The sequence below is a fragment of the Ailuropoda melanoleuca genome, chromosome 4 (assembly GCF_002007445.2).
Source record: "Ailuropoda melanoleuca isolate Jingjing chromosome 4, ASM200744v2, whole genome shotgun sequence".
Taxonomy (NCBI): domain Eukaryota; kingdom Metazoa; phylum Chordata; class Mammalia; order Carnivora; family Ursidae; genus Ailuropoda; species Ailuropoda melanoleuca.
This window is the reverse complement of record NC_048221.1, coordinates 26043084-26058806: the sequence shown is the minus strand read 5'-3', so window position 1 is coordinate 26058806 and position 15723 is coordinate 26043084. Positions and strand designations below refer to the sequence as shown.

At 35.2% G+C, this 15723-nt stretch overlaps 1 protein-coding gene across 14 annotated transcripts in view; it reads left to right on the top strand.

The window, feature by feature from the left end:
- Positions 1–15723, top strand: part of CFAP20DC (CFAP20 domain containing) — a 234689-nt gene that overhangs the window by 72897 nt on the left and 146069 nt on the right. For 13 of the 14 annotated variants that reach the window (XM_019805517.2, XM_011231610.3, XM_011231588.3 and 10 more), the window contains one exon: positions 11058–11172. In XM_019805517.2, coding sequence (XP_019661076.1) covers positions 11058–11172 — 115 coding nt within the window. Of the gene's footprint in view, positions 1–2795; positions 2869–11057; positions 11173–15723 lie in introns of those variants that run through there. The other variant, XM_034658566.1, reaches the window with a different exon arrangement.

The window sequence follows — 15723 nt, the reverse complement described above, 5'->3', positions numbered from 1 at the left end:
AAGCTTTTAAGTAGACACACATATGCATTTATATTCTCTCTCTCTCATGAATGACTAATTTTAATTTTTTTTAAAGTAGCAATTCAGCTTCCTTTCAGAACCATTTAAGCTTAGCATATGATTTTGTTTTCCCTCCAAAACCAACTATTCTTGATTATGAGATAGGGAAGGTTTGCATATTTATTTTTGCAAAGACAGTAGAATAAATTCTCATCACCATATGAGTGGCTTAGTCTTAATATCTCTGTCTTAAACTGGGCACATGAGCATTTAGAAATTCTTCCAGAAGTCAGAGCCACGACGGTCAGATTTAACTGAGAACTATCTTGTATAGACCAAAACCTGACCTCCACAAAAGCAAAGTCAGGCCATGTACCCATTGTGTGGTTCTTATCAGGCTTTACAGCCCAGGGTGGGCCTATCTTTCTTAATAAATATTTTAGTTAATAGAAGATTAAAGGCTAAAAATACACAGCCACTCAAGATGATAGTACTTAGGTAGTTTTCTGTATGCCAGGCATTGTTCTGTGCGTTTTTCTTATACTCACTTATGTATGCAGTCCTCACAACAATCCTATGAGTACTATTATTTTCTACATATTATTAATAAAGAAACTGAGGTACAGAAGGGTAAGTAACATACCCAGTGTCACATAGCTAAGAAATGGTGAAGCCAGAATTTGAACGCAGAAAATATGGCTTTGAAATTATTGCTCTTAACCATTACAGCTTATTTCCACACTTGTTGATAATGATTAGTCTAAAATAATAACAATTTCGGGCACCTGGGTGGCTCGATCAGTTAAGCATCCAACTCTTGATTTCGGCCTAGGACATGATCTTGGGGTCATGAGATTGAGCCCCATGTCGGGCTCTGCATTCAGTGTGGAGTCTGCTTGAGATTCTCTGTCTGCCTCTGTCTGCCCCTTCTCCCTGCTCATGTTCTCTCCCCCTCCCAAATAAATAAATAAAAATCTTTAAAAGAATAATAATCACTAAAAAAAGAAAGTAGCAGTACTCAAAAACTACAGTCAACTCAAGATAACACTGATGATGAATTTGTAATAAATTGTCCTTCCCCCAAACTGCAGAAGTCCCATCTCTTGTGTTTGTACATGTGCATACCGGGAACTTTTACAAATTACCAAACATTTCAGGGCAGTCAGATTTCTTTATGGAATTTAGAATGAGAGACTTCTTGAAACTCTAAAATGGGCTTTGGATTACCAAATTCTAGTAACCTTTTTAAACTCAATTAGAATGTTACTAGCAAGTGGTAAAGTTGAAATATACAGGACCACATGTTATTCACCCATGAAAGCAAAGGAAAAGATTTGCATATTTGCATTAGATTATGGCCCATAACGTGGGCTATAGTTACTGACCTAGAACACCAAAGGGGATTGAAAGAAATTCAGTAATAGAGGTTGAAAACCATGCTGTGGTAAGTAAAAAAAAAAAGATGTAATTATTTTTAATTCGGAGATCTGCGATGTTTTCCAGGAGGAGGTGGCATTTCAACCCAAACTGTGATGGATGAATATAATTTCAGTTGGCAGAATGAGAGAAGGGGCTTTCCAAGGGAGATACATAAGCAAAGGCATAGAAATATGAAAGGATGGATTATGTTTAAGTAGCAAGCATGCTGGTATTGTCATTGTGGCAGCCCGCTCCAGTGTTCCATGTCACATCCTCTGGGTCCACCTCTGATATCAGCTGTGACTGCAGTGGGTGGTTTGGAACAAGCTTGCTTGGAAAGCATCCCATATCAAATGTCATCCAGGACCCTCTTTGATGCTGTGGGACCCAACTACTCTACCCACAGACAGGCATAAATTGGAAATACTAGGGTGGTAAGGCCCCCCGAGGGAACCCTTAACCATTGGGGGTTAGCAGTTAGTGGCTATAGGCTCCCACCTCCTATTCCTTCAAGAGGACAATTCTGGGAGGTGTTGTACATGTCTCCATGGATGTCCTGGTGGAATGCAGCCCCGGCAGTCCATAGCAGTGTTGTTGACAGTGCCTTATCTTGGCTTTTCCTCTTTTGTTGTCTTACTCTCCCTCTTCGTTCGTTCCTGCATCATGGAATCTCTTATCCAATAAACCACTTGCACCTGTGTCCTTTTCTCAGCCTCTGCTTTTGAAGGTGTGTTTCCTAAAGAGGCTGCACAGCACATCCAGGTATATGCGTTAGTGCAAAGGCTTTGATTGTCAAACAGACTCACAAGAATCAGAGATCTTAGCCAATACACATGAAGCAGAAAGAGATCTGGAATAACTGTTGCATCTCTCCAGTTCTTTCTAAATGCACTTTGGCCCAGATCTAACAAACAACTTCTCTAAGCAATACTTGACAGAAAAACACCTGAGAATATTGCTCACCCAAAGGGAGCTCTTACACTTTTAGCTTATGTGACATTTTCCAAGGAACCATGCCCCATAAGTGCATGGATTCCAAGTTTGTTAACCATAAGCAATCTTAGATCAGGTACATCCTGCAAAAATAAAACAAAACAAAAAACCCATCTATTAAGGACTTTCCCTCTAATAAACATCACTGATGTATTTGTCAGAGGTCAGTCATGTTTACAAGGAGCTTTGGCTGGTTACCTTTCTCCTGCAATGAATGCCCTTTAGTAAAGGGGTTGAATGGATGGTAGGCCAGTTACTCACCTCTTCTTTCCTAGTAAGCATGAAACCTTTCAAAAACACTAAGCCATGCACTGCTATCCTCTGGAATTGTCATATAGACTTGTAAATAATGTACCTTTATTCCTCTTGCTTTATCTTTTTAGATTGCTGGCTCTGCCACATAGCTCTGAGACCATGAACAAATGGCTTAATGTCTCTGAGCCTCTCACTACGTTGGTAAGATGTGATTATTAATTTCTATTTCAAAAAAAAATTGTTGGGAGGAATAAATGAAATAACATTGGTGAAATTGAGTGAAGGTTCTGGCATATGGTAGGGATTTAGATGTTGCTCGTCCATTTTCCATCCTTTTCTGTTTATTAAGTATAGCTTTGATATCTGCCCCATCGAGCTCTTCTTGATATCTCATGTTAAGACTCCTCAAAACCAACCCTGGCTTTATTCTACAATTTCACTCTGTGCTGATGTTCTCACTTGCTGTCTCTGCAACCCCCTGGTTTCAGTCTTGCACTCCTTATTTTATGAATTCTGACACAAACAGAGGGTACATTGAGGAATGCAGTGAAAAGTGATAATGGAATAGTGGCTAAGGGTCAAATTTTGGAGGTCCTTGAATAACGAGATAAGGAACCCTGGACTTTATTCCTTAGGCCAGGATGCGAAAGAAATTGGAGCCAAGGGGTGGCATTCAGTCCCCATGGCTGGTCCACATGAAGAACAGACTGAGAGATAAAAGTGTGGAGGTAGAGAGACTACAACATTCAAAGCAACAAATGACCAAGCATTGTGGTTATAGAAAACCAAAGAAGAAACAGGCATGAAACTACTAGAAAGGTGACTGACTGTGACAGGATCTGACAGCTAATTGGAATAGTGAAGCCCAAATGTTCAAAACAGGGAACAAGAAGTGATTCACAGAGGTCCTCACTAGTAACTGAGAGAATTTTAAGTGTATGAGGCCTATGGTGGGACAGCGAAGTGACCTTCAAGAACACAGAAATAAGGAAAGCAAGATTAGCCTATGAGCTTTTAATTGTAAGATAATAGTACCTGGATCAGAGGGTGTTTGTGTGTTTGTTGTTGTTTTTTACAAATTTTTAAAGGAAGATTTTGCCAATGGAACAGGCACACACATGAAGGCGAACATGGGCTCTGTCCATCCAAACACTGTGAAGGATAGGAGTCTTAGCTACCAGATACTAAATATTTTGTTCCCAGGAGCAAAGATCATTCTACTATGGATGTGTTTTTAGCACTATCTGCCCAAAAGAAAGTCAGCATGTGGATAAGGATCTAGGTACTAGAATCATTTAGATCTGAGTATAAATCTGGATTTTGCTAGATGTGTAACTTTAGGAACTAAAGCTTTAGTTTCCTCATCTGTTAAGTAGAGATAATAATAGTAGGCATCTTGTAAGGTTTATGGGAGCATTAAGTGAAATAATCCATACAGAATACTTAATATAGTGTTGGCATATAGAAAATGTTCAGTAAGTAATTAATATTCCTTTGGGGAATGCATACATCACGTATTGAAGTGTAAGTCACTTGTTCTGATTATACACCAAGTAAAAAAAAAAAACTGATGCTTGGTAGATTTTTTTTTTTTTTTTTAGATAAATTACCACATTCTAGCAGAGTACACTCATCTTGCTAGCTTTGGATCATCCTTTCAGGAGGCTTTACGTGGGTCATGGTTGTAAGACACATATTTGTGACCTGCTGGGTAATTAGATCCAAACTGGAATCCAGAATTGAGTGGGAAATCGTTTTAGAAGAGTGAGAAGGGGAGAAGAGAAAGGGTACATGGTTTTCATGAGATGAACAAGTATTGTATTGGAAGTGTTTAGCTGTGGTTCTGTGAAGATGGACACCAAGGCACTCTTGTCACTGCTAGCACAGCATGTGCAAATAGTGGCCATTCAGCATAAATGAATGAAAGAAATTCAGTCTGTATGGGAGTGACTATACCGTTATATCACTGAAATGGCACATGATTTTAAAGAGAGAAGCTTTAACACTCTATTAGCTGTATTTCCATAGACTAGTAGCTTCCTTAGTTTCTGGAGTCTAGTTTCTCCATCTACAAAGTGGAGAATGAATATACTGCCTTCAGTGAAAGATTTTTGTGAGACTTAATAAGATAATGTCTATGAAATATGCTAAAAATAGTGACTTAGGAATGGTTATTTTTCCTTCCACACTGGAGTATGATTTCTATATCTCAGCTACTTCCATACCTCTAGTACTTTGTGTTGTGCCACTAAGGCATTGACTGGATGCTAGTTGAATGAATTAATGAAATCAGGAAGAAAATTCGAATAGAAGACCTTGAAGTTGGAATAGATGTGTTGGTTATCATAGTGGAATAGGTTTAGGTTTAAATTATATTTTGCTCTCTGGTTAGATAAAGTTACCCAGAATGGTGGCAGAAGAAAATTGTGATCTAGGTGCCAGAACTGCCCAGAAACATGAAGGAATACCCTAAAGATAAATAGATGATAGGTCAGTATTGAGTAGACTTGGGGAAAGTAGTTTTTAATTTTTTAAAGTTTTAAAATAATAAAATCCAAGTGCGTGTAGACCATTCACCAGTCATATGCTGAATCATACAATGTCTTATTACATTTTTTTAGAAAGGAAACTTTATAAAGTATGTTCTCTGACCACAATGGAATGAAATTAAAAATCAATGGCAATGCAGGATATAGAAAAGACTGTACTGTTTGGAAATTAAATAGCACACATCTAAGTAGCCCAGGATTCAAAGAAGAAATCATATGGGAAATTAGAAAATATTTCAAACTGAATGAAAATTATATACAACATACCAGAATTTGTGGGAGGCAGCTGACATCATGCTTAGAGGAAAGCTTATAAGTTTTAAGTATTGTATGAGAAAAAAGAAAGGTTTAAAATTAATTATCCAACTTTCCATCCTTAGAAGCTGGGTGTGGGGGGGAAGAACAAATTAAACCCAGAGTAAGTAGAAGGAAAGAAATAAAAATAGAACCAAGAATCAATAAAATTGAAAACAAAGAACGGAGAAATTTTACAAAGCCAAGAGTTCTTTCTTTAAAAAGATAAACTTAATAAACCAAAGCGGATTGATTAGTAAAAAGAGAGAAATCACAAGTTACCAATGTCAGGAATGAGAACAGGAATACAACTACAGATCCTACTGATGTTAAAATGATAATGAAGGGAATAATATGAACAACTTTATGGCAATAAAGTCACAATTTATCAAAACCAAAAGAACAAAAATTCAAAATCTGAGTAGCCTACTAATCTATTAAATTAAATGTATAACAAAATCTTCCCATAAAGAAAACTTCAGACTTAAATTAATTCTATTAACATTTAAACTAGCACTCATTTTAAACAAATTTTCAAATAGAGGAGGAGGAAACACTTCCCAAATCACTTTGTGGGATTAGCTTAAATCTGTTATCAAAACCTGACATAGATATTTTGAGAAAATTGCAAACCAATGTTCCTCATGAAAATAGATGTGAAAATCTTCAACAAAAATAATTGAAATTTATACCAAGAGCACAAGGTTGATTTTACATTTGAAAATCAATCAGTATAATTCAAAATATGGACAGAATAAAGGAGAGAAACAGTAGGATCTGAATTGCTGCAGATAAAAAGGCATTGACAAAATTCCACACCCTTTCGTGACTAAAAAAAAGGGAAAAAAACTTTTAAAAAACTAGAAATAGAAGAGAACATACTAAATCTGATAAAGGAAACCTAAATCTAAATCACATTTAATAGAAGCAGTGAACATTTTTCCCCTATGATCAGGAACAAGGCAGGGTTTTCTGTGCTCATCACTTCAATATAGTGTATGCTGGAAGTGCAGCCAGTGCAGTAATGCAAGAAAAAGAAATAAAAGGTATAAAGATTGAGAAAAGCAGAAGTAGAAGTCTTTATTCACTGAAGACATGATTGTTTATATATAAAATCCTCAGGAATCTACAAAACAACTACTGAAACTAATGCATGAATTAAACATGGTCACAGGAATAATTATATAAACAATCAGTAGAATTTCTATATACTAGTAGCATTTGGCTGGTGAATTTTTAAAATTCATTTTCAGTCATGTCAAAAAAACAAAATACTTAGGAATAAATTTAACAAAAGATGTACAAGATTTCTAAAATGAAAACTATAAAACATTATGAAAGAAATTAAACAAGGCCTAAATAATTGCAAAAGATACATCACGGTTCTCCCCAATTTGATCTGTAGATTCAACACAATCCAAAACTCTCAACAACATCTTTATAGAAAATGACAAGTGAATCCTAAAATCTATGGAAAACAAGGGCCAGACAAATCTGAACGAAACCAAGTGGAAGAGTTTCTTTGCCTAGTTTCAAGACCTACTACTAATCCACAATACTGAGGCAGTGTGACATTGGTGGAAGAATGGATAAATGAAACAAATGGATCGATGGAAAGCCCAGAAATAGATCCACACTCATACATATATATTCAATTGATTTTCAACAAAGTATCATGGCATTTGGAAAGGAGAATCTTTAACAAATAGTGCTGGACAACTGAATAAACATACAGAAAGAACCACACCCACTACCTCACACAATACTGAAATTAATTTTGGATGGATCATAGAATGTAAAACCTAGAACTGTGAAGATCTAGAAGAAAACGTAGGAAAGTACCTTCTTTGCAGCTTTGGTCTAGGCAGGGATTTTTTAGGACATAGAAATTCTAGCACTAGTATAAATATTGATAAACTGGGCTTCATTAAATTAAAAACTTCTGCTAATCAAAAGGTATCATTAAGCTAATTTAGACAAAGTGTACACGAGTTTCTGTGCACTATTCTTGATACTTTTCTGTGAGAAATTATTTCCAAATAAAAGGTTAACAAAAGATATCATTAGGATAATAGGGAAGAAAATAATCACAATGCATAATCTGACAAAGGATATATATTCAAAATTTATAAAGAACTCTTAGAATTATAATAAGAAAATAGCCCCCCCAAAATTGAACAAATGACTTAACAGACATTTCACATGACATGCCAGTAAACACATGTAAAATTGATTAGTGTCATTATTCATAAGACAAATGCAAATAAAATCACAATGATATCCATTCATTAGATTCCAACTAGAATTGGCTAACACTAAAGTCTGATAGTACCGGGGTGCCTGAGTGGCTCAGTCAGTTAAGCATCAGACTCGATTTCAGCTTGGTCATGATCTCAGGATCATGAGATCAAGCCCTGCATAGGGCTCCATACTCAGCACAGAGTCTGCCTGGGATTCTCTCTCTTCCTCTCCCTCTGCCCCTTACCCCCAAAACAAAAAAAAACAAAAACAAACAAACAAAAACTTAAAGTCTGATAGTACCAAAAATTGAAGAGAATATGGAACCACTGCAATCATTTTGGAGAATTAGTTCTATAAAGTTATACCTATATATTCCCCAATTACCCAGTAATCCCATTCCTAGTTATCAAGAGAATAAAAATACTCATCCACAAGAAGACTCTATGAGCATATTCAGAAAGGTTTTATTTATGAGAAATCAATACTGGAAACAAATGCCCATCAACAACAGAATGGATAGATAAATAGTATAGTCATATAAGTCTCAGCGGTTAAAGAAAGGAACTATTCGTGTGTGCTGGAACATGCATGAATCTGAAAAATATCATGTTAAGTGAAAGAAGCCAGTCACAGGAGTATATGCTACACTATTGAATTTACAAGAATTTCAGGAACAGACAAAACTTACTCATGATAATAGAAATCAGGAGTGAGGATTGACTAGAAGGGGTCAGAAGAGAACTTTCTAGGGTGATGGAAATGTTCTACATTTTGTTTGGAGTGATGATTACATCAGTGTATACATTTATCAAAGCACATGAGATTGTACTCTTAAATTTCAGTTATACATACTTTACCCCAATAAAAAGTAAAAGATACTATAACTCTTTGTTTTTATAAGATATCCATTCATCATGCAAGGTAGAATGTTGACTCTAATAGCTTCCTTTTGTGAACAATAAATTTATAAAACCCCTTACTTTGGCTAAAGACCCTGCGTGATTTGGTTCTTGCCTACCCTTTCTACTTCATGTCCCTTTTTCACCTACCAGGTCCACCTAACCATGCTGCCTTTACTGTCCAAAGTAGGTCATTTCTTGATGTTTTCTAGTTCAGTCTTTTATATGTCATCTTCATTGCATTTAAGATAATACGCATTTATTTTATCTCTTTCTCCTTTTTTGTCTTGCTTTATTCACCATCATGTTCCCCAGTGTATTCCCAGAATATTTCCTGGCTCAGTGAGTATTTGTTGAACATGTGAATGAATGAATGAATATTCATGTAGTTTTGTGTGTTGATAAAGTGGTAGTCTACTCAAACATTCCTCTGTTTGGAGTTTGATCCATACCTATTCAAATAAAAATGACATAGTATTATCTCTATAAGCAAAGCAAATCTTTAATAAAACAGTGTTTCAAATGAGTTTTTGGTTGATGCAACCAAACTTTTTATATAATGCAAGGGAAGTTTTTCTTCCCTTTCTCTTTCCGAAATCCCTATATAGTCTTTCCTTCTATTCCCTAATCAGAGTGTCTTGTGATGCAAGAGACCTAATAACATGACAATGCTTCCCAAATATATTTGATCCTGTACCCTATTGGTAATTGTTTGAACACACTAACCACATAGGTACATTCATTTATTTCAAAAACAGGAATATGTTGCTCCACTGCTATATAATAAAACATGCACAAAAATAACATTTTAAAAGGACAGGATGAAAGATAGTTCTAACATTTTCCTTCTGCACTTCAGCGGATGATTGTGTTCCACCACACCTCCCCATGTGCTCGTCCCACGTTGAAGACACTGTCTTGGGGCAAAAATTATACCACATTTACTCATACATCTGAATATAAAACTATGATAGACTTAACCGTTTTGCATCTTAACCTTATTACCTCTCACTCTGGATTGAAAGGATTTATTGCTTTTTAAATTAAGTTATGGTATTTTTTAGTGCTGGTACAGTAGAATTTTTAGGTCTGGGGCATACTCTTAAATCATCTCATCTAATTTGTACTTTATTTAATCATAACACTGTTCAATAATAGTTTTTCTACAGAATATGTATTTTAGAAGGAAGAAATAATGAGAATAGAAAAGTAGGAAAAGGAGATAAGAAAGAGGTATAGAAAAAACTATGTTGACTTTTAAAATAGTTAATTATACTATAAATATTGGTAGCAGTTCATTTGAATGAAATGTTGTCACCTTGGGGAATTACTAACTGTAGAAAATTAGCAGTTTGTACATCTAGATAAAGTTGCTAAAAATGGGGGAAACATCGCTATTCTCTGCTAAAAAGACAGTCTTTAATAAGCATCAACTCTACTATATAGAAGCCTGAGACAGGTTTGGAGATTTTAAGCCTGCTGTGTTACCTCTGAGACCTAAAGGAAGCAGAACATAAAAATGAGCCTCTATCAATTTGAAGCAAACCTAATCTTTGTGATCATGGCTGTGGTCTAAATCTATTAAAGATGTTAGAATTCAGTGTCCTTGGTATCACTGTGACTTGACCTGAACAGTGAGCAATAAACTTGTGTATTATAATTCTGCTTTGAAGATATGTGCTTAGGAAGTGAAAGCGACAGTTAGTGTTTTGTGTCTGTCTCTAACCAGACTAAGAGCCTATATAAAATGACAGGTGCATTTTTAGGGGAAAGAAACCCATAATGTTTTCCTATTTAGTAGGTGACAGTATGTCCCAAGATAACACAAGCTTAAGGGGCTGGAACAAGCATGGTTATTAAACGCTAGCAGTTTCTCAGTTCATACAAATTGAATTTTTTCGTAGGCTAGAAGACTGTAGAAATCTACTGTAGAGTACTGAAATAAATTAGCATATTAAGTGAATTTATACATTCAGGCTTGTGAACACTTTGAATTTAAGGAAGAAATTTTATTACTTCTTTTTTTTTTTTTTTTTTTTTTTTTTTTTTTTTAAAGATTTTATTTATTTATTTATTTGACAGAGATAGAGACAGCCAGCGAGACAGGGAACACAAGCAGGGGGAGTGGGAGAGGAAGAAGCAGGCTCACAGCAGAGGAGCCTGATGTGGGGCTCGATCCCGCAACGCCGGGATCACGCCCTGAGCCGAAGGCAGGCGCTTAACCGCTGTGCCACCCAGGCGCCCCGAAATTTTATTACTTCTTGAGAGAAAAAAGGCAGTTCTTAAATTCTGTGTTAGATCTCCCTATTGCAAAGGGCCTGTATGATAAATTGTATCATTTTGATGATTATCCAAAGTAGTAGATATTATATTGATGGGAATCTTTCTTTCTTCTTTCTTTCTTCAGAATTACTGATTTAGGGAACATTAAAAGAAGATTGTATCTATCAACGGTCCATAAGGAACTGTCCTCAACTCCTCTTCATGCAAAAATCCCACTCTTCATGATCAAGCGCAAAATTGTAAGTGTCACATGAATGTTGCTTAAAATAGTAAATTCAATTTAGCAAATATTAATATGGGCCTACTCTGTGTATAAAGCACTTTGTTAAGTATCATGGTCATATAAAAAATGAATAAAATTCGTACTCTTCCTTGCTCTCCCATGAAAGAGCTTAAAATCTACTAGGTGGGAGAATATGATTATTTGAACATCTAGAATATCACCAAAACTGTGGTGGGAAGCACAGTAGAGAGAGGTCTACTGGTACTATGAAAGGGAAAGAAATCCATCTGACTACAGGATGAGGAAAGGCTGAATAAAGAAGACTACATTTAGTTGGGCCTTTGAAAGACTATAAGATTTCAACAGGTAGAAATAGGAAGCCAAGTATTCCAAGCAGAAGTAACGGCATGAACAGAAGCATGAAGGCTGGAAATTGATACATATTTGGAGAAAAAAGAGTGATTAATCATTATTGCCAGATTTTTTTTTTTTTAATAGCCTGAAGGAAACATCAGCCCTGCAATACAATAGTCAGGTATAGGTTGGGAGATTTAATGCCTATGGTGTAACCTCTGAGAGCTATAGCAGCAATAAGGTATGAGTAGATAAGCAATAAGGTACAGGCCAAGAAATTTGGGCCTGATATGACTGACTGGTCTTTCTCAAATTTTAATTACTTCAGTACTACTCTCATGACTTTACTGTGTTTATGTACTACTTGTTCTAATAAGTACTTAATACTTTCCTTTAAATCAACTCACCTGTTTGGGGGCTTAAATATATTTATTTTAAAAGAAACCTTTAACCACTTCTTCAAATGCACAGACTCCAGTGTAAGGAAGGATCATGAAAAGGTAAATATGACACCACCAAAGGAAACTAATAAAGCTTTAATAACTGATCCTAAAGAGAGAGATCTGTGACCTGTCAGACAAAGAATTCAGAACAGTCTTAAAGAAATTTAGTGACCTACAAGAACATACAGACAGACAACGAAATGAACTTAGGGAAACAAACCATGAACAGCACAAGATGTTTGACAAAGGAATGGAAACCATCAAAAATAAACAAATAGAAATGCTAGAGCTGAAAAACACAGTAACTGAAGAATTCAGTGGAGAGCTTCAAAAGCAGATTGAACCATGCAGAAAAAAGAATCTGTGACCTAGAAGACAAGACAATTGAAATTATCCAGTTGGGATTTAAAAAGGAAAAGGAATGATAAAGAGTGAAAAAAGCCTATGGGAATTATGAGACACAAAGAAAATAAGCAATATTCATATTACTGGAATTCCAGAAGGAGAAGAGAAAGAGAAAGGGACAGAGAGTATATTTAAAGCAATGATGGCTAAAAACTCCCCAAACCTGGGGAGAGAAATAGATATTCAGATCCAAGAGGCCAAAGGACCACAAATAGGACCACACAAACATATTATGATTAATTGTCAAAAGTTAAAGTAAGAATTTTAAAAGCAATGAGAAAAGAGAGGTTAGAAGTTACATACAAGGGAGGTCCCATAAAACTATGGACAGATTTCTCAACAGAAACTTTTCAGGCCAGAAGAGAATGTGATGACATATTCTAAATATTGGGAAAAAATTAGAAACCAACCAAGAATACTATCCCTGGCAAAGCTGTCTTTCAGAAATAAAGGAGGGGTAAAGACTTTCCTAAACAAACAGAAACCAAGGGAATTCATTACCACTAGACATGCCTTACAATAAATGCTAGAGGGAGATCTTTGAGTAGAAATAAAAGGACTCTAACAACATAAAAACATAAGAAGGCAGTGTAAAAACTCACTACAATGGTAAATGTATAGTCAGAGTTGGAGTCTATAATAGTGGTGCATAATTCATTTACAATAATACTAAATGGCTATGTTTTAAGTACTGATTTCCTTATTTATCTATGATTTTTTTTAGAGTTCAACAGTAGGTGGTTTCCAACAGTTAAATCATATATGAGACCAATACTCCATTCTGTGTAGTTAATAAATAAAATCTGTCATTACCTTGCTTTTGTGAATTCAGTCACCTTTGTCAGTTAACTAATTGAAGTTCTGGATATTTTGTTAAAATCTGAACTAACCATTCTGTACATGGATATCATCCCTCCCACACACACACAGTAGTATGCCTTTCATCTAGTGACATTTGTAGGAATACAGTATTTAAAAATAAAATATTATCTTTCTTTACAAGTAAACCTTGATGAGATAGAAAGTGAACTTGACTGAACCATATTTCCTATTTAATAAATGAGTCAGATGAATCTGTGTCAGTGGCACCAGGTATATAATGACATAAGAAATGTACTACTTAAACTAAAAAATAAAAAAAAAAATTAAAAAGTGTAATAGGTCCTCATTTAAGAAAATCCTGGTGTGAAGAAAGCCAACCGGTCATTATTTTAGATAACTTGAGCTCATGCTAAATTTTAAAAGGCAAAACACTCATAACATATCTAGAACTTCTTTTCTGAGTATGATTGAATCTAGAAAGAATTACTCACATACATTTAAGACAGTCCTAAGCAAAAAGCAAAGAGAAGGTATTTTTTTTTCTGTAGTGTTCCCTATCCTGGTGAAATCACCAAGTCATACCTACTTGTAATATGTTCTAATCTATATTTTGTTGAATATAGACATGTAAATAATATGTAGGGGTTAAAAGCACAGTATGTGAATTCTGATACTTACTAGTTATATGACCCTAGTTATATGAGTTCCCTCATCTATAAAATGCAGATAATATGAGTTATACTTCCTATTAAGATTGTTATGAAGATTTACACAAGTAAGTAAACATAAGCCTTTTATAACAATGCCTGGCACAGTCTAAGCCCTAGATAAGGATTATAGCTCTGATTTGCTCTTTAGTTGCTACTTCTTCCAGGAAGCTTTCCATGATTTCCCCTCTGGGTAATAACTATTTGGGGTATAGTTCACCATTGCCAGTCACAACTTCATAATCCTCGTAACACTTCTTCACCATGTGCTTGTCTATCTCCCTGCCTTTAGACTACAAGCATGTTTTATTTGATTTTTATCCCTAGTTCCATTAAGACCATGGCACAAAGTAAGTGCTGAATAAATATTTGTTGAACAAACAGGCAAGTCTTACTATGCCTCTTGATGTGGGAGAAAAAATAAGTAAGTTTGTCATGGACCTTTCTAAATGCACTTGATTCCAGAAATATTCTGTATTATTCAAGCAGCTATTAAGAAATACAGTTCTAAAACTTATACTCATTTCCCCTCAGTTTCCTCCCAATCGAAGAGATGCTACAGCAGCAGAGGGTCTTTCATTTCCACTGTTAATATAATCTATTCCCATTGAGCCTTTAATAAATTACAGCTAAACCATGTTTTAGGGGAACCTTCTATGGAGAGAAGCAACGTGAGAGAGAACACTCCACCCATTCAAAATTCCATCCCTAGGGCCCTCTTTGGTGTTGGTGTGGTGTTGCTCTAGTTCTCTACTTTTGCCAAAACTTTCTTCACTTCTACTTTTTAGGAACTGTAGATAGTTTGGTGGTAAACCGTGAAACACAGTATTTTTAAACATCTTCAGCTAACATTTATAAGTCAGAAGTTATCAGTATTGTCTGTTGTGCAGTGAGCAGTCAGCTGGAGCTGAGTGGCAACTGCACACTTTTAACTGAGCTTTAAACTCTACTGTAGAGTTTAGTCCTTTCCACTCATAAGGAATGCAGGTGCACTCAGACCATTTCTGCTTCATTCATTTAAGTTATCTGCCTAGGCCCTCTAAGCATAGAGTTTGCAACCCCGATTTAGAGGATAATTGCCAAAAGGTCCACTTCGCCTTGTTCTTTAGTTAAAACCTTTACATAGCCAAAGGCAACAGATAAATATTCTTAAAGCCACACCAGTATGAATATTTATGTATAGGCCACTTACTATCCAGTTACCATTAAATGTTAACCTTTCAAATACAAAAATTTTATTTTTCATGTTATTCTCTATTTTGAAGAATTCAATTTAATATTTAAATTATAACAATTTATACTTTTAACTTAGATTTTCAATGGCAAGAACAGTTTGAAAAATTAATAATCATCAAATTAAACAATGGAGGTAGCCACTTACTCAAGACTCACTGAAATCAATCTTACTTCTTCTTCAATGTAATTTTAATTAGTTGGTGATAGTATCCAGATGAACATCAATGTCTTGCTACCAAAGTATATATTAATGTACAGTAAATTTAATTGTATTTGAATAGGAAGTTCAGGTATGAAATATCATTGAGAATGAATCATTCATTGGAGACATAATGAAGTGGTATGATAAATTACAATGCCAAAATCTTTTAGTAACCTTTACCACTCAAATACCCAGGGTTTGTCATTTAAATGGGTAAAATTACTCTTTAGGAATTGTACTTTCTTGACTACGACTCTGATGGAATATGTTATAGCTTTTATTACAAACTGAAAGTGTGGTATAATGTTTTTAAAATTTCCTCTTAAAGATCATTTTCCCCATAAAGTCAGTGATTTAGAAATTTTTGAGTTTTAACAGTATTTACTTTCTTGAGTGTC